Source organism: Acanthisitta chloris, unplaced genomic scaffold, assembly GCF_000695815.1.
Source record: "Acanthisitta chloris isolate BGI_N310 unplaced genomic scaffold, ASM69581v1 scaffold7180, whole genome shotgun sequence".
Taxonomy (NCBI): domain Eukaryota; kingdom Metazoa; phylum Chordata; class Aves; order Passeriformes; family Acanthisittidae; genus Acanthisitta; species Acanthisitta chloris.
In genome coordinates this window covers 62,161-88,115 of record NW_008652170.1, presented here as the reverse complement: position 1 = coordinate 88,115, position 25,955 = coordinate 62,161, and the positions used below count along the sequence as shown (strand labels likewise).

The following is a 25,955-nucleotide window of genomic DNA, read 5'->3' as shown; positions in this document are numbered from 1 at the left end:
GTCTCGATGCAGAGTTGTCCTATGTGAGGAATGATGTGGTTAATCACTATGCCTTGTCCTTCAATCTCCTAATACCCAGCGAGACCAACAACCTGCACTTCACCTGGCATGCCAAATCCAAGGTGAGCAGGAAGGACTTGCCTTTGCCTCAGACATGGGCTGTGCTGCTAGTGAACACCCACCAGTGCCATTTATGTGGGTTTTTTTCTTTGCAAAGGTCAGCATATGGTAGATGCAAAATAGTTACTGATGTTTGCAGGCAGTAAATCAGGCTGATATACATCCAGGCTGTTCCTTTCTTATTTTAGAAAGTTTTAGCACTTCTTTTCAAGTGTTTTATTCTTGCTCCTGGCAAGGCACGTGTGTATATATACAAGCTACTGGCTGTGGAATCTCTCCTGTGGTGCACTGGACACTCAGAAAGGGGCAGCCATGCACTGGAGCCTCTGGAAGTCATATATAGAGAGCAATTGTTGTGGAGATTTCAAGAAACGTGCTTGGAGACAAGGCGAACCTATAAAAGCAGCATCTAGTGTGCCATTACCAAGCCCTGATTAAATGCAAAGGGGTTTTATTTCACTTAATCACTGTGGCTGGAGCATGCAGCAGCAGCTGTCACAAAGGCTGTTTGCTCTTACATTTTGAAGCATTTCCAGTTACTTAACAATTTATTTTTGTGTATGAAATGATCTGTTTAGTCTCTGCCAGATGTTCATGGGGTTTTTCTTTAAACTTAAGTGCTGGTTGTTCTTCTGCCCTTAAGCAGAAAAGGCTACAGTAGGAACAGGAACATTAAACAACTCCCTGAGTGCAGTTCCTGAAGATTCCTCATGTCACTTTTATTCCCTCGAAGGTGCAACTTAAGGGAAGTGCATTTTGACTTGCAGTGGTGCTGGGCAGAGTGCCAGGCAGCCCTGCCACCTGGGAGTGTTCCACTGCACAGGGGACAGCTCAGCCACTTCCATTTCATAGAGTCACAGGGTGTTAAGGGGTTGGAATGGAGCTTAGAGATCATCCAGCCCCAACCCCCTGCCCTGGACAGGGACACCTCCCACCAGAGCAGGTTGCTCAAGGCTCATCCAACCTGGCTGTGAACACTGCCAGGGTTGGGGCAGCCACAGCCTCCCTGGGCAACCTGGGCCAATGTCTCACCACCCTCACAGCAAAAACTTCTGCCTAAGATCTAGCCTAAATTTCCCCTCCTTCAATTTGAACCCATTGCCCCTTGTCCTGTCACTGCAGCTCCTGACTAAGAGTCCCTCTGCAGCTTCCCTGGAGCCCCTTCAGCTCCTGCAGGTTGCTCTGAGGTGTCCACACAACCTTCTCTTCTCCAGGCTGAACAGCCTCAACTCCCTCAGCTTGTCCTTGTGGGGAAGGTGCAATTTGAATAAGAGTTTCCTTGTTACAGCTTCAGCCATGAGCTGCATCACTGTCCCTGCCCTGAGCTTCTTTGGGCCTGGCTGTGAGTTCAGAGTAGGAGTGTTTGAGGCTATGCTCCCATCCTGGTGCTCCCATCCAAGTACTCCCATCCCTTCCATTCTAGCTCAGTGAGATGGATGTAATGCAGTTGGTGGGAGCTCAGGAACTAAGTTGTGTCTCTATCCTTGGCATCCTGACTTAGAAAGAAATGGATATCATAAATGAACCATCTTACGTTTTAGACGGGAGAAAAAATAAACTATTGGGCCAAGTCAAACAAATCCATTCCTAACCCTGTGAAGGGTTAGGCTGAATTTCCAATGGGAGCTTATGACTTCCAGTAGGTCCTGCACTTTTTTTGGAATGAATGTTTGCAGAATCAGCTGCTCAAGTGGAAACAAAATCTTAACTACAGTTGACTAAACTATTTCTAAGCAGTTTTGTTTGTCAAACTGACCAGAGGAGAGGGAATTTCTGGAATTCCTATGGCTTGACCAAACTGCCTTTGGAACAAGTCAGTTTCAAAGTATCAACAAGTGAGGTTTGTGGTTGGTTTTATTTAATACAGCACTATAAATTCTGCCCTGAATTTTCTAGAGTGATTTAAAGAGCAGATTCTATTTTGGCTGATACCTAAACTTCCCATAAGGACTTGGCCTGTGGACACCTAAACCCTCTTGGGAAATGAGGCACAGATTGAACTCCCAGAAGATTGAGGAAAAGATATGTTGCTTTTCTTTGTACTAGTGACATTTCTGATGTGTTTTCTCTCTCTGTTGTTGCAGGTTGAGTATAAACTGGGATTTCAGGTCCATGATCCTGTGGCTATGGCTCTGCCCCAGGCCAACATTTCCCTGCAAGGAGAAGTTCCTCGCACTGTCTCAGGTGAACTCCTCCTCCCCAGCCTGTCCTGCTGCTGCTGCTGGGACTGTGGTTGGTTCCCAAACATGTATACTGACGTGTCAGGGTGTCATTTATCTCTGTTCAACATGTTTCCAGGCCTTCTGCAGCTCTTCTGGCATTGTTAAAAAGGTGTTAGAGCTTGAGACCTCTAATCTGAGAGGAGTGTTTATCCTCCTTTAGTGAAGGATGAAGATTCCCTTGGAAATGTGATGTGTTTGTGTATGTGCACACACAGAGGTTGCTGCTCTCTTTCAGCAGGGATCATTTTACAATCCAAGCCTTGTCATTCCTCCAGCCTAGGGAGGTGACATTCCTAGGTTTTGTTAAGCCATTCAAGGTGTTAAAACTGAGAAAAATGAATGGTTTTAAGAATGAATAAGTAAAGGTTCAAACTGAGCAAACTGTTCGGAATGTAAACTAGTTCCTCCATGGAATTGCTGCTAGTAACTCTTGCATGTTTCAGAAATCTGCAGGTGCTCATCATTTGTGTGTTCAGGTGTGTGTCCTCAGTGTCTCCTGCTCCCTTAGGTACTTAAAGGGCAAGAGAAGATATATCTATGTGTATAGAGAGAAGAGAATGAGGTTTTGGTTGAGAACCACTTACAGAATCATGGAATTTAAGGGTTGGAATGAGCCTTACAGATCATCTAGTCCCAACCCAACTTCCTAGTGAGAGCAGCACTGAGGCCTTAGGCTTGTGCCACCTCTGCTGGCACAAATCCCACTGGGATAGAGGCTAGAAAATCAAAAATGGCCTATGAGTTTAAGCTTTGATTCCAGTCAGATTTACAGCCCCAAATATGTCAGGGTTGTCCCCAATGGAACCTTCAGAGCACTGGAGAAAGCAAGGAGGATAGCTGAGTACTGTGGGCTGACAGGGTTCTCCTGGGGCAGCTGTCCAGCTCTAGAGCTGCTGAGTGAGTCCTGGTCACTTCAGCACAAACTCAGTTTTGGTAATCTGGGGAAGTTTAACATAGTTGGCATAAATGAATTTCAGGTCTAACAGTCGAAGTGCTGAGACATGAAAGCTGCGATAGCATTTCTAATGGCAGGTTCCTTTCCAATGTGGATTATAATCCACTCAGCATGTTGGGTGTTCTCTCTCCTAATGCTTTGGTTGTGTTTGCAGTGTTCCGTGTGGAGCTCTCCTGCACTGGCAGACTCGACTCCGATGTCACGATCCTGATGCAGCTCAACTTAACAATAAATTCTTCCAAAAACATCACAGTTCTCAACTTCAAACGAAGGAAAATGTGTTACAAGAGTAAGAGATTCACTTGCAAATCCTTTGGAGGGTTTAGTGGTGGTTGGAAAAGGGAGTGGGATGAGATGTGATCCAGGTGGGAGTAGCAGTCAGTGTGTGGGGGGAGGATGGGGAGAAACCAGGTACAGTTTTGGCTTTCACAGGTAGATGAGGACTTTGGGTAAAAGCAGAAGCTGCTGAGTGATAAATCCTCAAGAGTTCTGCTGGACTGACTTGACCTTGATGATCTTAGAGGTTTCCTCCAACTTTGAAGATTCTAGGACCTACCTCTTTTATGTACAACACCAAGAATTTTCTCTGTGTTTGGAAGGAAAAAGGAGTTTCCTCAAAACTGCATCACTCTAAGGATTCAGATTGTTCTAACAATTACCAAGAGAATCCACTTAGTTTTTAAACTGTGATAAAATTGGCTGTTTAGCCAAGGTAAAAAAGGTGGTGTCAGTGTGTCAGAGCTGGAGTACAAAATGAACTCGGTACATTATCCAGACTTGATAAATCCCAGATCAGCTGTTCTGTGTTTCCACTTGGAAACCTGCAAACATCATTTCTTCGTAGATCATTCCTGTCTCCTATTGCTGCTTCCTAGAATGGTTTTCATAGGCACAAGAAGAAAGTTCTTTTGGAGAATCCCAAGAACTGTCACTACCTCCTTCAAAATGGCTGTGGGATCCTGTTCTCAGGCAGCATTTGGCATGGTCACCTCCCTCTTTACATGCTCCTCCTGGCTCTGGTCAGCTCACTTGGGGCCTTTGAGGACAGGAATAGGCTTTCTAGAGGGAGATTTCATGGAATCATAGAACCATCAGGGTTGGAAGAGACCTCTCAGATCATCAAGTCCAACCCTTAACTTGTCACTGCTGGAGCCCCCAAACCATATCCTGAGTGTGGTTGGGTATTTAAGTGAGAATCTAGGGATAACTGACCCTTGAGTCAGCTCAGCTCCTGGGAACAGCAGCTCTGTGTTTGTCTCCCTGGAAAGGGCCATGAGAAATGTTCACTGAACTTCATGGTTTTCTCTCACCTGTTTAGAGCTTGAACCTGAAGTCAAATCTCCAGCAGCTGACAAAAACAGCAGCAAGGCTCTCTGTAAGTAATCCTGAGTGTGCAGCTGACTTTGGGTGGAAAAAACGAAGAACTCGGGATGTTCTTTGATTCCACAGCTTTCCCTATGGAAAGGGAAAAGCACTCCAGGGAGTAGTGTAACAAACCCTCCACTGTGCTATGCCAAGTGTTTTGGGGTTGCCTAAATAACTCATTATTTATGCTGGTGAAGGCGGGGGGGAACCTATTCCAAGTCTCCTAACAATCTGTCTCACATCTCAAGGGCTCTGGTTTCTGTCCATGACTCTGATCTGTTTGCTTGGCTCTAAGACCTGTCTGGTTTAACCTCTACGATGAATGAATAGAATGAGGTAGTTTTTTCTCCCTTCTAACTGGAAACACCATCAGCTGTCTGTGCTCACTCTCCAGAGTACTCAGCATGGAAATGTTGTGTTCAAGTGCTGCTGGAAAGCAGCAGAGTCATTGCTCAGTGTTCCTTTTCCCACCCAGTGGTTCTCTAGGAGGACTAATCTCAGTTTGGGGCTGCTGCTTCTCCCTGCTTCCAGCCCCTCTGCCTGTGTTCCTGTGACATACTAACAAACTGGCTTTGCTTGTGGGATTTGTGGGGTATTTGGTTGTGTTTCTCTGTTTGAGAAGTGCTCAGGACCTTCCACCTTTCCTTTGCAGTTGACCCTGTAAACACAGCTCCCACCACCTCTACCCGGGTGTTCTACATCAGTGTGGGAGTGTGCTGTGCTGTCATATTCCTGGTGGCAATAATCCTGGCTGTCCTGCACCTGCACAGCATGAAAAGGATAGAGCTGGATGACAGGTATGGATTGCAGCTTTCCAGGTGTGCTTTTGGCACTTATTTGCTAACATTTGTGGGAGTTTGGCCTTAAAAGGAGCACTCTAGTAGCTTGCAATTTCCATGCCTTGTGGGGAAGTTTGCGCAGAATCAGATCCACAGGGATTGTCAGGCTTGAAGGGGAATTTGTTGGATCCCTGGGCACACTGAAGACAGACTGGGAGCTGGGGGTGTTCAGCCTGGAAAAGAGAAGCTCCAGGGAGTCTGTACAGCCACTTCAGTGCCTAAAGGAGCTCCAAGAGAGCTGCAGAGGGACTTGGGACAAGGGATGGATGGACAGGACACAGGGAATGGCTTTCCACTGCCAGAGGGCTGGGCTAGATGGGATATTGGGAAGGGATTCCTCCCTGGGAGGGTGCTGAGGCACTGGCACAGTTTGCCCAGAGCAGCTGTGGCTGCTCCATCCCTGGGAGTGTTCCAGGCCAGACTGGATGAGGCTTGGAGCAACCTGGGCTGGTGGGAGGTGTCTCTGCCCATGGCAGAGGTGGAACAGGATGAGCTTTAAGTTCCCTTCCCACTCAATCCTGTGCTCCATGCTTCGATGAAAGCATTTGGGTTTTGCTGACATCTACAGGAGACTGAATTCCAGTTTTTTCTATTTGCATTGAGTTTCCAGTGTTCCCTTTGCCCTTAGGCTACAACCTGGGGATTACAACTGCTTGGTTATAAAGCTGGAAGAGTTATCCTCTCTCAAATATATTTCCAGTCCAGAAAAAAGAAAACCACCATGGCACAGGGATGTGAAGAGGACTTGTAACATGACCCCAAGGGCAATGGAGCGAGGATTCCACATGAAGGTGGGAGGGAGGCTAGAGCAGCAGGTGGACTGAGGCTGTGTGAACTGGCTGCATCAGGTGCAGCTGTTCAGGAACAGCCAGTTGGAAACTGGATCCTTTGGAAAACAGTCAGGCCTGTGGGTGATCACCCTTGGGGAAAGGCTATCTTGAGCTGCTGCTGTGCTGCAGCCTTTGGGAGTAGCTTTATCTTTCCATCTGCCTCTTTAGCCATTGATCTGCTCCTTTCAGAGCTCCTCCCTGCTGTCCCTCAGCCCATGGGTTTGGGGTGGCACTGCAGGGAGCACTCAGGGCTTGATTCTAAGCAAATGGCTTAGCAGCTTTCCTCAATCCTTTGTGCCTCGTTGTCTGCTGAGAGGTTTTAAGCAGTGGAGGTGTTGAAGGATGTGCAGCTTGCTTAGTTCAGAGAGGCAAAAAAATCACATTTATAGTGTGTAAGTAGTGTCATCTGGGAGTCCTTGAGGCTGTCTAGCCTAGCAGTGTCATTCAGTTTCCTTCCATCTGGATTTGTGAGGAGATACAAGCTAAAAGTTCATCTGATGTTAGTGCTCTGTGGTTTGCAGGTGATCAGATGCCTTGAGGGCATCACCAAGTGTGTCTGAAAATCCCCCAGTGGTGGCTGGCACTGCCTGGGCAGTGCTCAGCAGCAGCCCAGGAAACAAATGCAGTGGTGATTAGTTGGCAAGGCAGAGGCTGTATCCAAACCTAGTCTCCTCTTTGCTCTCCCATACAGTCAGCAGAAGAGGAGAAGCTTTTCAGTTGGATAAAAGGGGAGGATGTTTGTGTGTGTGTTTGGGAGGGACGTCAGGAAAGCTGCTTCTGGCCTTGCCACCTGAGCTCTGACAGGTCCTGCCTTGGCCTCTCCACCTGTCCTTGGCCATTGCAGCTACAACAACTCTTCTGCAACTCCAGCATGAGGAAGCTGTTCCCAGTCTAAGAACAGAAGTGCTGAGGTGTTTGAGTTACCTGAAACCCATTTGAATGTGCGAGAGACTTCAAAGTCTCCATTCTTTCAAAGTCTAGCCTGGAAGAGCTTCTGCTTTAACTTCCCTAGGTTAGTTTTGCCTGTGTTATAGTGATCAGCAGTGATGTCCCTTTGTGTTTTCAAACAGCATCAGTGACAGCAGCAGCTCCCAAGGGCTGTCCCAGCCTTCCACCCAGACGACCCAGTACCTGCGAGCTGACACCCCAAACAATGCCACACCAGTAACCAGTAAGTGTTCATCTAATCACAGACCCTCCTGGCCACAGCTGGGTCACACTGATTTTCCTAGCAAGTACAAGACGAGTCAGGGAGTTGCGGAAAGCAGAAGTTCCCCCTGAGCCTCCTTATCTCCAGGCTGGGCCCCCTCCAGCTCTCTCAGCTGCTCCTTGTGCTCCAGCCCTTTCCGAGCTCTGTTCCCTTTCCTGGACACACTCAGTCCCTCAGTGTCTTTTCCCAGCTCATGTTGGGCTCTTATGTCCTGTCCACCTTGGGTTTTTGGTTTGGCCTTCCCAGTGCCACTGTCTGGTTAATTGGGATCTGCCCCTGGGAGCTCCTGACAGGGCAGAGGACCCAGCCCAGGGGGAGTATGATGACCACTGTGCTCAGTCCTTGCTTCACAGTGTCTCTGACCTGGTTTGGGCCACCCCCAGCAGCACTGGAGAGAATGAAGCTCAGAAGGAAGAAGGTTGGCTGTGGGAAATAAGAAGGACATTGTTGGTCATTCCACAGTTGTTAGCACTTAGCTTTCAGTCACATGGAAATGTCCAAGAGTAATCCATGAACTTGTACAAAATATTCCATCCTCTCCCGTCTGTGGGTGTCTCCAGATGTCTGGAAGTGCCAGAAGAGGGCGCTGGTACTTTGATTATGTCCTGCTGGGGTAAGGCACCTTCCCTGCTCCAAGTGTTCCACCACTCTGACCATGCTCTTTATTTCCTCCTCCTCAGGGCAGTGCAGTGTGGGGCTAATTACCCTCAGGACAGAAGGAGTTTCCTTTTCTTGGGGTTAATAATGAGGCTTGAAGAGTTTCTGGGGATCTCTTTTCCTGTTGCTGCTATTCACTAACTTCTCCTGTGTTCTTGGGTGCTTCAGTCCAGAATCTCTTTCAGATAATCCATGATATGTTGAGGAACAAGCTGCTCCCCATGTGTTTGCCTGCAGGTGGTGCTGAGGTGAAGCTATGTGCTGTGTGCTCACTAAAAGGGTGTTTATGTTGGCTTGTTTGGCTCTGTTGGCTCCTCAGGTTATCCAACATTACGGATAGAGAAGAATGATCTGAAAAGTGTCACTCTCATGGAAGCTAAAGCTAAAGTGAAGGACATAGCCATCTCCAGAGAGAGGATAACCCTTAAAGATGTGCTCCAAGAAGGTATTTACAGCACTCAGACACTTAATTGTTACAACATGATGTGTATATATGTGAAATATTTATCTTTTTGTGGCTGGAGTTCTCAGAAATTAATCCCTGAAGGCGTTTCTGGTCTTCAGAGCTTTGGTGGAGGAGAGGAATGCTGACTGGTGTTTGCATTTGGGGTGTGGGGATAGCACTCTCCAGACTTCATTAGGGTGGGAGCAACTGTGTGTGCTCAGGAAATCATTCAACTTCTGTCCTAATAACCTGGTCATAGAACCATCAAGGTTGGAGGAGACGTCTCAGATCACCAAGTCTAACCGTTACCCTGTCACTGCTCTAATTGTGTGTTCTCTTCCCAGGCACCTTTGGGCGCATTTTCCATGGAATTCTAATAGAAGAGAAAGATCCCAGCAAGGAGAAACAAGTCTTTGTCAAAACTGTGAAAGGTATGTGTGCAGAAAGGAGAGGGTTTGTGCCCAGGTCTGCAGGCTGAGAGGGGCAAACCTGCCCTGAACAACCTCCTCCTCCCCACAACATGCAAATGGTGCTGCTTCACAAGCACTTTGGGTGCTGCCTTCAGCCAGAGAGAGCAACAAACTTATATGGAAGAAAAATGTGTGTTCTTCACCAGTGCCTCCAGTTACTGCCCTTGAATACTTGTGTTTATTATTCTCCTAAGTAAAAATTAGATTGTTACTGCTCTTCCCACCCACAGCTTTGTGTCCTGAAAACTGCTGAGAAACCCACATGAAACACAACTTAAAAAGCTGTTCTACCTGTGTGGCTGTAGCAAAGAGAGGACACAGGCTCTGAACTCTTTAAGCTTTGCTCCCAAAGCATGAGCATTTAGAGGTGAACTGATACCAGTAGAGCATCTGTGTTCAAGAATTGGGGTTGTTGGAGTGATTGCAATGGTGCTGGGTTGACCTAAGAAACAGCAAGGTAAGCATAGGTGACAACCATGTTACACGTATCCAATGTATATGTTCCATACACCCTACACGTATCCCTCATTACATGGATCCTAGAGTGATGGTACTCACCAGATCTTGAGATGGTAAGGGGTTGGAATGGAGCTTAGAGATCACCCAGCCCTAACCCCTGCCCTGGGCAGGGACACCTCCCACCAGAGCAGGTTGCTCAAGGCTCATCCAACCTGGCTGTGAACACTGCCAGGGTTGGGGCAGCCACAGCCTCCCTGGGCAACCTGGGCCAGTGTCTCATCACTCTCACAGGGAAAACTTCTTCCTGTCACTCAGACTCACTGTCTGTAGGGAACTTTGCAGCTTTCAAAAGGATCTACATGGAACAAGTTGAGAGGAGATTTAGCTGGTACTTGTCTGGTTTGGGCAGCAGAAGGTTGCTAGGAAAATAGCTCTCAGCATCCCTCTTCTCACAGCAGCTCACATGCAGTGCCCATAGTAAGCAGCTTCATTTCCCTCCCCTGGCTGTGAGAGCTGTGTATGCAGCTGGGACAAGGGAATAAGTTGGGAATTTGATCTGCTTGGCACAAAAAAACCCCAAAAAAAACCTGCAAAATTATCTCCTAGCCAGAGTTTCTCCTTGATCTTGTTCATTCTGTGGCCACACACACTGCTATTCTGGCACAAACAGGGTCATAAAAACCTGATGGATATGAGAACTATTAAACTGACTTAAGTATGTCTTTGCTGAAGGCAAGGAAGGAGCCTGAGGGTCATGGAAAAGACAAGGAAGAAAGGCTTTGTGTGTGTAGTTGTTATCCCTTCTAGAAAGTAGGAGCTGCTCCTGAACTGTCTTGTTTTCCTCAGAGCTGCACTCTGAAATCCATAAAATCAAGCCCAGTGGTTCCCCAGATGTCAGAAATTAATGGGGAGAGGTGTGGGGTGGTTCAGGTCTTGGAAGAGTGTGAGCTGGAGTTCTGTCAGCAGGTGCTGTGATGAATAACCTTCTAGACAGGAGAAACATCTGTGTCCTCAGCAGGATTAGAGCTTGATAAGCTGAAGCCATTACTTCCCTGGCATCATGGGAGTTTTTGCTTTAAACCTGAAATTTCCAGTAGAATCCCCATATGGTTTGGCTTAGAAGGGCCATAAAGCTCATCCAGTCTCACCCCCTGCCATGGGCAGGGACACCTTCCACCAGCCCAGGTTGCTCCAAGCCATGTCCAGCCTGGCCTGGAATTCATCCAGGGTTGGGGCAGTCCTGTGTGCATCTCCCCTCTCAGTCCAAATCTGTTGCCCTTGTCCTATCATTTCAGGCCATCATCAAAAGTCTCTGTGTCACTGCCCTACAGGATCCATCACCTTTTGAGGGGTGGAGGGTGTGTACAGAGGGGAATGTGCTGTCAGTTGTCTCCGTTCATAGCCCAGGGAAGGTGGATGTTGTGGCTGCTGTGCTCATCAGGCAACAGTTCCATCTGTGAGTGTTTCCTGCTCTGAGGGGAGTGTTTGCCTTGTCAGTTTGCCTCTTGCCTATCTTCTTATCTCTCCCTGGGGTTGATTCTTTTCCCCAATGGATCCAAAAGCACAGATAGCTGACTGGTTATGGCAGTAACTGCAGCAGCCCTTCCCTCTTTTCCTTCCCTGATGTTTTCCAGCCCTCCAGTAAGATGCTGAGCATTGCTCTGAACCAGAAGAGCTCAGTGATGCCAGCAAGTCTTGATGCCTCTGAACTTAGCCCTTGTTGTCCCTCCTGATCCACTGCTAAAGGAATCAGTAATGCCTAAAACCCAAGAAAGCCTGGATCTCTCTGTCCTGAGAAGCTCTTGAAGTGGAAGAGGCTATCCAGAGAGTTTCCAGGAATATATTGTATTCCCTGTTTTCTTGGGCTGGGGTTGACCTGTTGGGTCAGATTCTCCAAGAGCAGGTTGGAGCCTACTAAAGCCCCACCAGTGCAGGGACAGATAGATTGGAGTGTGCTTGCTTTGCATGGTTCCATGAGTTCTCCTCCCCCCAGAGTATTTTTGGAGTGTTTGAGCTGAACCATTCAGTAAGTTTTTCAAGCAGTTTGCAACCAATTTGGTGCTTAATTGGTCTGTAGGTCATAATTGGATAGGGCTGAAAAGCTGGAGACACTTCTCTTGCAATCTCACCACAGATCTTTGCTGAAGACAGTCTGAAGGAGGATTCAGCCCCGACTGTTTACTCAGATCCCTTAGAAAAGGTCTTTCTTCTGCCTAAGTGTAGTGCACTGCAGGGAGAAGGTTGTGACATGCCCTGGTGGTGAGGAAGTTTCTGCCTGCAGGTTCATGAAGTGCATTAATTCATCCTGTTTTGTCTTGCTGACATTTGGAGTGTGCCTGGATCCTGAGCCTTCCTTTGTGTGCCCTGCTCTGTGCCAAGGGAGAGAGCTTCAAGGGACATGGATTTCAGTTGGTAGCTTGCTGGAAGCTCTAAGAACTTTGGGATCCCAAGCCCTGGGCAAAAGGTGTCCCATGTCCAGACCATCTCCAGGCCCTCCACATTGGCTACTCTGTTCCTTTGCAGTTTCACTGTGTCACTTTGCTCATCCTCATCATAAAAGTTTTAATTACTTGGATATTTAGACTTTTCTATGGAAAATTTGCCTTGGTTCTTTCTTTAAATAGACATTCCTGAAGATTAAGGCTGTGTCTCTCATTGCCAAGAAGAACAAGGATATGTTATCTACTATATTTGGGATTTTGGAACCCATGGATCAACACAACTTCAATAAGTTCTTTGTTAGAAGATGGGAGCCTTAGCTGGTGTTTGCTTTCTTCCTTCGTGTTTCTTGCTCTACAGCAGAATTGTGTTATGAGGTTGGAATGCTTCACCTTCCAATGGGAGGTTTCCAGTCCCTTTGGGAAGTATCCTGGTTGGCATGTTGTGCTCCAAGCTGGCAGTGCATCTCTTGCCAGTGATTAACAGATCTCTTCTGCCTTTCTTGGGAATCTTTGAAGTCATCTGATGGCAGGAGAGGAGGAAAACACACAGGTTGAAAGAACACATTGTTTCACTGAGCTTTTCCTGGGAAGGAGAAAGTGGTGAGCAGAACAAATGGAATTGTGCTGTTCCAGGAACACAGGCAGCGAGGGGAGCCGTGAGCCCTGACTCACTTGGGCTCTTCTGGCCAAGGTACACTGCTGGGAAACAAAACCCCTCGTGCTGCTGCAGATAGCCTGCCTGCTCCCATTCCATGGGCTAACCACTTACCATTCTTCTGATGCACAGGGAAGGAGTGTTTGAAAACAAACCACCCATGGAAAGCACTGAGAATAAAGTCAGTATATGCCAAAGGGCAACTCTTCAACCTCAGTGTTTTACCAGCCTTACACAGCTTGGAGTTTTGGTCCAGTCATCTTGACAGATGTGATACTGTGAAACATGAGCAAGGTTAAGCAGAGTGTCCTGTGCTGTCACCTCCTCGTGTTGTCATTTGGGTGTGTCTTGACTTACAGGAGCATGGAATTCCCTAGGATGCACAGGTAAAGCACTGAGACATTGATGTGTGGAAGTTCTGCTGTTCCCTTAGCACCTCTGGGACATGCAGTAGGGCTGCAAACAGGACCAAAGTGTCCTTTCCTCGCATCTGTGGCAGGCAGGAATCCTTGGATGTGCTCCTGCCTTCCAGGGCCACTTGTCCCTGTCTCACTCTGAGGGGCTCTGGAAGTTTTAAAGCAGGAATACTTAGTGCCTGTGCTTTCCCTTATGCCTTTGCAAAAGCAGGTTGGCTCGTGGCTACTTGCCTTCCTTGAGCACAACATCCTCCCAGTGAAGGGAAGTTGTGCCAAGGTCTTGCCAGCAGCATTGCAGATGTAATGGTCATGGAAGAGTCTCTGAGCATTGAGTTTCTTCCAAAGACTCATGTAGAAGGGTTAAAGCAACACTCAGGCATGTAATTCTCTTTGAACTGGGGTTGCATTCTGCTTTGGGAGCAGTTCTGCCTAATGAATTGCTCTGCAGAAGCAGCAGTAATTAACAAGGATGTGTTGGTACTGGGAGCATTTCTCACCTGGAGCTGTTGTAGTCCTGCCCTCTGAATTCCTATGGACATTGCCTGCCTGTCTTGCCTTTCACCCTGCAGTAGCCTCAGCTCATGGACTTGGTCACAGGGGGTTTGGCACAGTGCTCGAGGCTGGGAGATAATAAGGGCAGCAGAAGCCTGTGAAAAGTGGCAGCCACGTGGAAAATGGGCTGTGATGCTGGGCAGGATTGGCTTGCAGTATGAGACAGGAGGAAGTTTGCCTGGGAACAAGCCCTGACAAATGGTCCAAAGATGAGAAAAGCTGAAGGTAAAACATCCTTTTAAATAAATGTGTTTGTCAGAAGCCTTGGAGTTCCTGGCTGGAGTGTTTGCAGAGCTGCTTCTGGAGGAGTGCTCAGAGGATGTGCTGTTCCTGGTTGTGAAAGGGCTCTGGAACCTGTGATTACATGGATTTTAAGGTTCTGCAGAAACAGATTTCAGTGGCTGCTACATGAAGCGTTTAAGCTGTAATGCTGACAGGAGGGTGCAGTGAGATGAGTCTCAGCCTGTTATCTGGGTGACAGGACAAAAGGAAACAGCCTCAAGTTGCAGCAGAGCAAGCTTAGGTTGGCTATTAGGGAATATATATTCCCTGGAAGGGCTGTCCAGCCCTGGCACAGCTGCCCAGGGCAGGGCTGGAGTCACCATCCCTGCAGGGGTTTAACGGCCAAGTGGATGTGGCACTTGGGGACATGATTTAGTGGCCTTGGCTGTGCTGAGGGAATGATTGGACTCAATTATCTTAGAGGTCTTTTCCACCCTAAATGATTCTGTGATCCTGTGGGTGCTGTGCTTTGCTGTTTTGAGGTTCTGGGAGGTCTGACTTGTAAAGTGACTCTTGAAAGCACCAGGCAGTCAGTTACCCACTGCAGCATCCAAGGCATTGCTGCTTCTCATCCTTGAGGAGTCACTGGGGGTAAGGAGTAACTTTCCCTGCTGAGAGCCTGATCCTGGAGAGAGCAAGCTCCTTCAATCTCACTGTCATCACAAACCCTCCCTGAGCTCTTTTCCCCTGTGTCAGTGATTGCTGTGAGGATGACAAGTGATGGTGAGCAAAGATTTCAAACTGCATTTTTGCAACAGGGTTGGGAGAAGTTGGTAAAAACCAGAGAAGTGCTTCTTGCCCCGTTGAGCCAGGAGGGGCCCCAGCAGATCCCCCACACTCTCCAGGACTCTGTGCAGAGATCAGCCTCCTCTAGAGAAACAGCAGTGCCAGGAGCCCCACTGTGCCTGGCTGCATGCAGACACTGTGATATCATGAGAGAAACCTGCAGCCTGAGCAAAACTGCTTGACATCCTGCCTAGCTCTTGCACTGGCCCTCTGGAGAGGCTTCCCCAGCCAGGCTTTTGGCACAGAACGGGTGAAACAGGGCTCTGAAAGCACTTTGCTCTCTGCAGTGCAGTGTGAGCCATCTCAAACAGGCTTGGTTTTTATCACCTTGTAAAAGCTGGACCTTTTTTGGTCCAAATTGAACATCTAGAGTTACTCCTGGGTGTTAAATCTTCCTCTGAACTCAGGCCAAGTCTCTGCTTTGCAACCTGTGTGGCTGATGTGAGACAGCCCTGTGAGGACAGGTGATGCTCCATGGGTGCTCTGCCCTGGCTGCATCTCATGCTCGTCCAGCTGCAGCTGCACCAATTCCTGAGCAGAGACCAGTGCTGAGTCACAAACGGTGATATGTCAGAGAGAAGCTTAGCTTTCTCCAGGGCTTCGAAGCTGTGCCACAAGCTCTTGGTTGGTGCCTTGCCCTGGAGTGTTCCCCTTCAACTCAGGGCTGTTTGCTCAACCCAAACTTGATATACAGGAGATTGTGACCTCCTCAGTTGTGTCTTTAAGTAGCTGTTCTGATTTAGGAGGTTTCTGGCTCTGTGGGAGGCTTTCCCCCCACTCCTCCCTCTTACGTTCCTGTCACACACCTTCCCAGATCCAGGATGGACCAAGGGAACCACAGAGCCCCTGAGCATTCCATGCCTGACAGGATCCTTCCCAGCTCTGCTTTGTGTAGCTGCACAGTCCTTTCTGAGGGGTTAATGCCCACATGAGTGTGCTGACATGTCATACTCAAATCTGATAGATGGTTTTGATCCAGGATTCCATGTTGGCCCAGGCAGGAAGGTGAAATCTGTGGGATTCATCTTGGTGTGTCCTGGTGAAAACATCTCCCCAAGTTGGGATTGCTGGGGCATGGATACCACTGGGACTGTGTTTTTCCTAGCAAAGCCAGAAGTGTTGTGGGTTTCTGGATTTCAGGGTTCTTGATATGATTGGATTCACCAGGTCCTCTGCAACAAGATGGGTCACTGCCAAAATCACCTCAGCCTCATCTGTGGGGACCTGTCTGTCAGGTGCTCCAAGTCACACAATCAGTGAGGTTGGAAAAGGCCTCTGAGATCATGAAGTCCAACCTGTGACCCAGCACCACCATGGCACTGAGTGCCATGTCCAGTCTCTCCTTAGACAATATATAGTGACAGAGTTTGTTTAGATGAGCTTCTTCTTGTGTAGCTGAAGAAAATCAAAGTGTAAATGCCTTCAAATGAAGTCTGACTGCAATGGGCAGTGCTGCAACAGCAGTTTTGATGCTATCTCCCCCCTTTTTGCCTAGAATCACTCAAAGAAGTGATGATTTAGATTGTGGTTGGAATTTTGTCTAGTACAAACCCCCAGTAATCAAACTGTGTGGTGGTGCCAACCTGGCACAGGCTCAGCTAGGGGAGACTTAGCCTTGTACTGCTATTGTTTGTCCTGAGCCTGTTGAATTTGTTGGTTTTGGGTAAGTCTTTTTTCCCTGCAGAAAACAAGGAAATAATATTGATAAGCAAAGACAATGCAGCTGCTGGGGCTGTGTCACCAGATAAGGGCTGGATTTCCAGATATATACTCGTCTGGGAGTCAATCATCTTCTTGGCTGCTGAGCCCCTACAACATGGCAAGAAAACAACCAAACATCCCAGTGACCTGCTGGAAAGGGAAAGGCCCCAGAGTGTTCTCCCTCACAGAGTCACCTCCAGGGATGACTAGGTACATTGTCCAAACCAGCTGAACTGGTTCTGTGGATTTTCTATCCACTCGGAAATCATCTCAGATTTGAAGCTTCCAATTATTACTTGGTGGCTCTTATAATTAAAAGCAAACCAGTTGAGTGAGCATAGGGGCAAAAGGAGTGTTTGAGCAAGTTAATCAGCTTAACCTCACACCCAGGACTCTCTTTCCTCCCTTTCTTGTGTGCTGGCTTGGAGAGCTTGAATTCGGCAAACAGCTCTAAGGTTACAAACAGTCAAGTATGTTGAGCAGGGAAATAAGTAAACCTAGAAATAAATGGTCTCCATGAGGGTGGAAGTTGACTGCAGACACCTGCACTGGTAATTTAGCAGCAAACCAGTGTCCTCTGGGCACATCTCTCTTTGGGAAGCACATGGCATATTCCTTTGCTTCCAGCAGCTCCAGCCTCTGTGCAGGATGTGACCCACACTGCTCAGTGCAGGCAGTGCCTGCCCAGAAGCTGTCAGGAAGTGGCAAAAAATAGTCTGTCAGCACCTGCAGTGTGGTTTCTTTCTGGGCTTCACCCTCTTGGAGCAGCAGCAATGTGCCTCAGAGCTTGGCTTGCTCCTCTGGGGCTTTTTGGAAATTCCATTTTAAAAAAGGCAAACAAGTTTTGTTTGTGCTCAAGTGACCTCAAGTGACTTGCAAATCTGAACTGAGTTCTAATGAATGTGTTGGTTTGACTCCAGAGTTGTATCTGTGGTTTCCTTTCCCCCCTCAGATCAGGCCTCGGAGGTGCAGGTGACCATGATGCTGACAGAAAGCTGTAAGCTCAGAGGACTTCATCACAGGTGAGTCAGGCAGCAAACTGTCCCTGGCAGCTGAAAATGCTGTGCTGGCAGCTCCCTGGGGGGAGAGGGAACATCACTTTCAGAGCAGTGTGTTCAGAGAATCCCACAGTGGTTTGGGTTGGAAAGACCTGAAAGATTGTCTCCTTCTAGGGATACCTCCTGCCAGCCCAGGTTACTCCAAGCCCTGTCCAACCTGGCCTGGAACACTCCCAGGGATGGAGCAGCCACAGGTGCTCTGGGCAGCCTGTGCCAGTGCCTCAGCACCCTCCCAGGGAGTCTTCAGAGCAGTGTGTTCAGAGAATCCCACAGTGGTTTGGGTTGGAAAGACCTGAAAGATTGTCTCCTTCTAGGGATACCTCCTGCCAGCCCAGGTTACTCCAAGCCCTGTCCAACCTGGCCTGGAACACTCCCAGGGATGGAGCAGCCACAGGTGCTCTGGGCAGCCTGTGCCAGTGCCTCAGCACCCTCCCAGGGAGTCCCTTCCCAATCTCCCATCTAGCCCTCTGGTCTGGCAGTGGGAAGCCATTCCCTGTGTCCTGTCCCTCCATCCCTTGTCCCAAGTCCCTCTGCAGCTCTCTTGGTGCCCTTTTAGGCATTGGAAGTGGCTCTAAGAACTCCCTGGAGCTTCTCTTCTCTAGGTGAACACCCCCAGCTCTCCCAGCCTTATAGTAACAATTAAGGCCTTGCCTTTAACAGAGGATTCACAGCAATTTATCTCAGCCCTTTTGGACCTAGGAAAAAACATGTGGAGGGGTGGTTCCTCCTGATGAGAAAGGAGCAAATATCTCATTTAGTAAGAGAAATAAATGTTTTGGGCTTAAGTTATTTGGGCACATTGTGCTTTGCAATCCATTCTAGAATGAGAGAGTGTGAAGGGGTTGGAGTGGAGGTCAGAGGTGGCTCAGTCCCAAAGGGACACCTCCCACCAGAGCAGGTTGCTCAGGGCTTGATCCAACCTGATGAATGCTGAAATGCTGTTCCTCAGTGCTGAATTCCTTTCAGTTCCTGTGTTTAGATTTGGGTCAAATTTCAGGTTCATGAAATGAGGAATTTCTCTCACTTTTCCAGGAATCTGCTGCCCATCACTCATGTCTGTATAGAAGAGGGAGAGAAGCCGATGGTGCTGCTGCCATACATGAACTGGGGGAACCTGAAACTCTTCCTGCGCCAGTGCAAGCTGGTAGAGGCCAACAACCCTCAGGTACCCTTGGGAATCTGGGACTTGGTGCCCATCCAGCCTTGGCAGCTGTGTATGTGCCTTCAGAGGAGCAGCTGTGGCACCCTCCTGCTCGGTGTGAGTGTGGGAGAGCTGCCCAGGAGCTTCCCCAGCAAGGGCAAACCTTCCTGGCTGTGTTTGTCCCTGTTGCTCACTGGGTATGGAGCTGAGTGACCTCTGAGCAGGGCAGGAGCTGAGAGAAAATAGTATGTGATTGTGGATTTCAAATCCTGTCTGGAGAGCTTGCAGATTTGCAGCTTTTAATGTTGGTCGAGCTAAAAGATTTTTCCCTTTCATTCCTGTAGCTGTTCATTATTTTGCAGCAAACATAAAGCACTTCTGTCCCCCTCTGGAAGTGCTGCTGTAGTAAGCAAACCAACTGCGTTTGTTCAGCTCTAGCTACTAAAGGAAGGGATCTCAGATGTGTTTCCTGCTGTGGGTGCTTTTTAGCTTCAGAACTTTACTGCCTTTCCATGGAACCTGTGGCATTTATTTTCTGGAAGAGAATATCCCTAGATGAGAAGATATTTAGCTTGTTTTTAACAGTCTGAATAAGTGTTTCCTGCTGGATGTATCTGTGTAGTAAAACCACCTCTCTTGTTAGCATTACTTGTCTTTTCTTCAACCTCACCTTGGTTTGGCTTCTTGAGACTAAGTCAAGCACAAGAAGAAATTCCAAGGTCAGCATTTGTCCCTGTTATGTACCAAATTTAACACTAGGCAGTTTATTTTTGTTTAATGTAGTATCTGGTATGTTTTAACCCCAGTCTCCCACCTTCAGTGTGTCCCACACACTGAGCTCCTGAAACACCAGAGAAATGGAACAGGGAAGCCAGGGAATAAAGAATAATCATTACTTACAAGTGTGAAGTTTAGAAAGGAGTGGAGCACCAGCCTTTGGTGGTGGTTTGCAGCAGTAGAGAGCACCAAAAACTGTGCCTGGAAGTGAGCTGATTTCCAGGGAGCCAGAGTGGAAGAAGTGTGGTGAGAAGGGAGAAACTCTTCATTTTGGCTTATGATCCGCACTAATCAAAGGAAAAGTAGTGACAAAAAGTGAGGCAGTTGGAAATTGGGAACATTTGCCCTTGGTATGTCAAACAACGGAGTGCAAGCTCAGAATAATAAGCCTTCCTGAGGTGTTGGTGGCTGTAGCTGGTGGAAAGCATCAGGCACAGGAGGGGAGGAAGCACTGGGGGACAACAAAGCCAAGGCCACAGAGGCACTGGCCTTGCAGTGATTGCTGTTGTGTGGTCTTGCAGGCAATTTCCCAACAGGACCTGGTACACATGGCTATCCAGATTGCCTGTGGAATGAGCTACCTGGCCAGGAGGGAGGTCATTCACAAAGATCTGGCTGCTAGGAACTGTGTGTAAGTACTGTCACCCCAGGGGCTGCAGCTCTCTTCAGCCAACCCCATCTCTGCTGCAGAATACATCACTGGCTGTGTTCCCCAGTTTGGGGGGGACTGGTTTGGTTTTGTCAGTGCTTCTGCTCCAGGGAGCAGAACATCCTCACCACGAATACTCCTCTGCTAGGTTTGGTCTGTCGCTTTTTCAAGGGCTTGAAAAATGTTCAAGCTTCCCTTCTGCTCTGTTATAAACTGGAGACTTTGTCAATAGAGAGATTTTTCTATGATGTTGTGATTCTTCATTTTTTTCCCCCTGAAAAATGGGTTAGTGGTTTGGTTAGGTTGGTAGATTTCTTGGCTGGCAAATGATGAGGAGATAGGAATGTGCTTTGGAGTGGTGGGAATGGCAGAGTAGAGTTTGAGACAATCTTCTGCCTGGAACACACCCTCAAAATGTAGAGATGGAGGTGTTCAGTGGCTTCCTGTACACTAAATCACTCAGTGAGCACCAACTCTGCTCACTTTCCATCTGTTCTTGGGCTGATGGAGTTCCTGGGAGAGTCTAGGGTTCCTATTACTTCCCCTCTCTGGGAACCATGTTGAGGAAGAAGAGGTGGCACAGGAGACAGTGAGTGCTCCAGGGACATCCCCTGGAGCCTTTGGTTTGAAAAGACAAAGAGGGTGGCAGTAGCCAGGGTCCCTTGAAGGGCTTCATTCCACCTGCCTCCACTTTGTTACCTATTCCTGTGTGGCCAAAGTCCAGGAGGAGTTGGTACGAAGTGTGTCAAACCTGGGTCCTAACTTTGGGAAGGGAGCCAGGATTGCAGTGTGCTTGGCAGCTTTTGCTCTCATGTGCCCATGGCCCAGCTAGAGAGGACATAGGGATTACACAAGTCAGAGCTCTCTGGGAAATTGCCCTCTAGATTGTCTTTGTTTATAGACAGGTCTTTCAGGAATTTCTCTGAACTCGTAGCAGTGATTAGATATGGAAATATCCTAGGCTGTATGTTGGGAGGATAATGAGCTGGCCTGAAAGTGCACAGAGATATGGGATAAGTGAGAAGGTGTGTGAGAGAGTGAAGTGGGAAAGACAGAAATTGAGCACTTGCATTTAATTTTTCTCATCAAAATAAAGAGGTGAGGGACAAGATGAGAAGACAACAAGCACACTGTGTCACAATCCCTCCCCAAGCCAGTGTTACTGCTGTGTTTTTGTCATGAGCCAACATCTTACCCCTGCTCTGAGGTCAGCTGCTATGGGAACACTGAACTTTAGTACACACTTCTTGAGCTCAAAGAGTAGGAGTTCCATCCCAGAGGGACCAAGCTCTCTGTGCTGTTTTGAGTCATCTTTACTTGATTAAAAGTAAGTTTCCCTTTGTATCCTAATCCTGACAGGCATCTCTTGTTGAGGGGAATAAACAATATCTCACCAGACTTCTTGATTGGAGACACACAAAAAACTATGGTGGCTTCAAGATCAAACTAGAGTCTCTGCCTCATTATTGCCACGGAGGTCCTGGAGCTCCAGGGTGTTTCCTTGCTCTGACAGGAGATCACCAGGGCAGCAGGTCTCCTTTAAGGGACCTGTTTGTTTGCTTGAACTGTATTTTTTTGCACTTGTCAGTGTTTGATCTTGTTTAATCAAGCTGCTGATTTCTCCAGTGTTTATCTGTTAGCCAAGAATCAATAGGTGCTAGGATAATATTTGCTCATCACAGGGTGAGTGTGTCCTGATGCAGTAGAGTGCCTTTGCCTGCAAAGAGGCTCTGGCATTCCCCAGCTCAGTCCTGAGCCTGGAGCTGCAGGTTGGGCATTGATCCCTGCTGTCAGGCTGTGCTGCCAGGGTGGCTGAGTGCCTGTTCTCTCTGCCCAGCATCGACGATGCCCTGCAGGTGAAGATCACGGACAACGCGCTGGCTCGGGACCTCTTCCCCATGGACTACCACTGCCTGGGGGACAATGAGAACAGGCCAGTGCGCTGGATGGCCCTCGAGAGCCTGGTCAACAATGAGTTTTCCAGTGCTAGTGATGTGGTAAGTTTGGGTTTTTTTTCCCCCCTCCTGTATTTTGTTGGCGTTTTTCCCTTTTTTTTCAGCCAGTGGAGAATCCCAGAACTGCAGGAGGGTTTGGGTTGTGGAAGGACCTTAGAGCTCATCTCATCCCACCCTTCTGCTGTGGGCAAGGACATCTGCCACTAGACCTCTGAGGCCCATCTAACCTGGCTGTAAACACTGCCAGGGTTGGGGCAGCCACAGCCTCCCTGGGCAACCTGGGCCAGTGTTTCTCCACCCTCACAGGGAAAACTTCTGCCTAAGACATAACCTAAATTTCTCTCTCTCAATTTCCCTGTTACTCCTTGTCCTGTCACTGCAGATCCTAACCAAGAGTCCCTCTGCAGCTTTCCTGGAGCCCCTTCACCTAAGATTAGTAGGAGCTGATGTCAGACCACCTGCCTGTGGTTCCCTGGATCCCATCTGTGCCTTTGATCCAGTTATCTGGAGCCTCCCTGGGCTGAGGTGACCTCTGACAGATGAGAGCAGCATTGCCACAACCTCACCCTGTCCCTGGCTGCCCTTGGCTGCATCCTGCCCAGTCCAGCAGACTGGTGCTAGTGTAGAGAACTTTAGAGAAGTTCTGGTTGTTTTTTCCTCTCCCTTATGTGTTCAAGCCACATAAACAACCAGAAAGAGAAGGAAGGGAGGGAAGGAACCAGCTCTGCTCCTCAGGTCCTCCTGTGCCCCCTGGAAAACATGGGGGGCTTTGTGCTATCCCAAACCTTCAGACAGAAGAGGAAATAAAGTTGCCTGTAGAGTGCTAAACAGCGTCAACTACTTGTTGATTTTTTTTTAAATTCTGTTAACATCTGGACCACAGAAGCATTGGCTGTTTGTGAGGACTGGGCTGGGAAAGAAAAGCTTTGGAACAGTGGCAGAGAGGTGTGGAATTCTGTTAGGGTGAAGGAAGCTCAGGAACATAACCAGTGCAGTTCATAGTGCCATAGGGATAAATGCCACTCACCCTCTAGTGCACAGTGCCAGCTGCAGGTCTGTGTCAGCTGAGTTGTGTGGAGCTCTCAGCTGGACAGTTTGGTGCAGAGAACACTGTCTGCCCTTGAGAACAGTTTGCATCTACCTGGAGCCTTTTCACAGAACGGTGATGTAATGTGTTTTTGTGTGCTGGCTAGGAACAGATCTAGGGGTCCATTGCACGGAGCTCCTGATCAGTGATGAAATGTGCTGCAAATACTGAGGTGGTGTGTGCTGAGCTGCACTTGGCCTGTCCCAGCCTTGCTTGCTGGATGACTCTCTGTCAAATGGCTTTGCTGGCCTGAAAGCTTCCTGACAACATGTTCCTGCCCTGCCAGCAGCCCCAGCACTCAGCCAGGGCCAGGAAAACAACCAGGATTCCTCCTGGATCTCAGTTCTGTGCTGTTGGACACAAAGCTCTGCATCTCTTTGTGCCATTTGCACATGGAATAGTGTATGTTCAGAGGGGTTTGGCTTGACTTTCCCTTTATGTATCATGTTCTAGGTGACCACTTGTCCCTCAGCATTTCCTTACCTGCAGCTACAAAGGGGGTTGATTTCTTCTGGAGGTTGTTGGGACCCTGTGCCCCTGACATTCCCTGAGTCGAGGCAGTGCTGGGGTTTCTCTTGCTTACACCCAAGAGTCTCTGGAGGCTTTGCAGAATTCTGCACCTGTTCAGGGAACTGTGTTTGCAGCCTGTGTAACCTGAGCTGGTTGTGTCCCAAGGGCAGGACCAGCACTAGGCCTTAGTGACCCTCCTGCAGTTGTCCTCAGCCCACTGATCAAGTCAGTCCAGGTCTCTCTGCAGAGCTTCCTACGCTCAGGCAGATCTACCCTTCTGCTGCACTGTGCAGTGTCTGAAGGAGCCTGTTATGATGTTTCTGTTCCTTTGCAGTGGGCCTTTGGGGTGACCCTGTGGGAGCTGATGACGCTGGGACAGACACCGTACGTGGACATCGACCCATTCGAGATGGCTGCGTACCTGAAAGATGGTTACCGGATAGCTCAGCCCATCAACTGCCCCGACGAACTGTGAGTGCTGCTCTGGGACAGGAGAAACTGCTTTGGGACCACTGGGCTGAGCCAGGCTTGGCTTTGCCTCCCCCTGCTTGTCAGGCAAACTCTGCTGGGTGTACTCCTTGTGTGCACTGCTGCCCCACATCTGGGGCCTTCAGCAGAAAAAGGCCATGGAGCTGCTGGAGCAAGCCCAGAGGAGGTCACAGAGATGCTCCAAGGGCTGGAGCAGCTCTGCTCTGGAGCCAGGCTGGGAGAGCTGGGGGTGTTCACCTAGAGAAGAGAAGCTCCAGGGAGTTCTTAGAGCCACTTCCAATGCCTAAAAGGGCACCAAGAGAGCTGCAGAGGGACTTGGGACAAGGGATGGAGGGACAGGACACAGGGAATGGCTTCCCAGTGCCAGAGGGCAGGGCTAGATGGGATATTGGGAAGGGATTCCTCCCTGGGAGGGTGCTGAGGCACTGGCACAGGTTGCCCAGAGCAGCTGTGGCTGCTCCATCCCTGGGAGTGTTCCAGGGACAGGGCTGGGAGTAACCAGATCTAGTGGAAGGTGTCCCTGCCCATGGCAGGGAGTGGCACTGGATGAGCATTATTAAAGCCCTTCCAACCCTAACCATTCCAGGATTTTGTTTTCACAACAGTTGGGCAATTTCCAGTAAACTCTGCATTGCTTCCTCCTGGATTGCTTCAGGCTTGTGCCCTAAACCAACCCCCAGCCCAGGTACTGCCCGTTCCAGGTGTCCATCCTCTAAGGGAGTTGCTCAGCATTGTAGATCAGAAGTCCCAGGGCTCCTTGTCTGTTGCTCAGCAGGATTTCCAGTGGCAGTCGTTGGGTTTGCTGTTCAGGTGTGGCCTGTGGTCACCTGGCTGATGTTCTCCTGTCCTCCCTTGTGTCTGTGCTGCAGGTTTGCTGTGATGGCCTGCTGCTGGGCCCTAGATCCTGAAGAAAGACCCAAGTTTCAGCAGCTGGTGCAATGCCTCACTGAATTCCACGCCGCGCTGGGAGCCTACGTCTGACCCTGCAGCAGGAGGGGAGTTCCCTGCCTGGGACAAGGCCTGGCCTCTGCGGCTCCCTGCACCCCTGGGACTGACACACATGATGTGTATAAAGCAGCACCAAAGGGAGAGAGCACTTCTTCCCACACACTGTGCCTTAGAATGCCTTAGTAGTCTCAAGTTTGTTTTTTTTTAAGACCTCTTGGTGTTGAGTATTTTCTAGATCTCACTTTTGCTAAGTTAAATCAAGGCCTTTTGGTTTGCCATCAGGATTTGTAAAGTGTAGTGCTAGTGACCTTCAGCGGGAGATTTGGATGGACTTGTTGCACTCTGACAACAGACAGGTGATTCCTTTGGAAGGGTCTATGGACCTGGTGGGGAAACTAAAATCCACATAACATTGTCCTTGCCTTGGAAAGAAGTGTTGAAACTGAACCTTTCTGACCAGCTCTAGTGTTTGTACTTGTATGTATCTGGAATAGCTTTTTAGTATCAACTTCTTCTACTTTGAGACAACAGCACATCGTGGTTGGATCCACAGGCAGCATCTTCCCTTCTGATCCCATTCCCGCATGGTCTTTGGAACAGCTGGTCTTCAGGATCCAACAACTCCTTCCTAAAGTGGCAGTGGAACAGTGATTCCAGTTTACCTCACAGACAGAGTGGTGAAGGTGGGGAGAATGGTTCCCCTCCCTTCAGGCTGGTGGGAGTTTTGAGGTGGTTTTATGTGCTAACTAGAGGCCTTCAGAGAAGTGCCAGAGCAGCCCTGGGGTGGGAGTCTGTCACCTCAGCCTTCTGCCTTGCAGTTTCTCTTGTTCACAAAGGTACTGGTTGTTTTTTTAATGGGCTTTTATGGCCTGAAATGGGCTTAAATATATAAATATATATTTGTAAAGACACTTGCAGAGTAAAGAATGTTTTTCT

General features: G+C 48.7%; 1 protein-coding gene across 1 annotated transcript; it reads left to right on the top strand.

Moving 5' to 3' along the window:
• RYK (receptor-like tyrosine kinase) lies at window positions 1-25,407 on the top strand (the record flags this gene model as incomplete). The annotated part of the gene is made up of 14 exons (XM_009076229.1): window positions 1-122; window positions 2,205-2,304; window positions 3,452-3,586; window positions 4,616-4,672; window positions 5,315-5,459; window positions 7,402-7,502; window positions 8,518-8,643; window positions 8,988-9,074; window positions 17,358-17,427; window positions 18,496-18,628; window positions 19,903-20,012; window positions 21,868-22,027; window positions 23,917-24,053; window positions 24,941-25,407. Coding segments are annotated over 14 exons (1,595 nt in total), but the record flags the coding sequence as incomplete, so codon positions are not given.
• Between the last annotated feature and the right edge of the window lie 548 nt (window positions 25,408-25,955).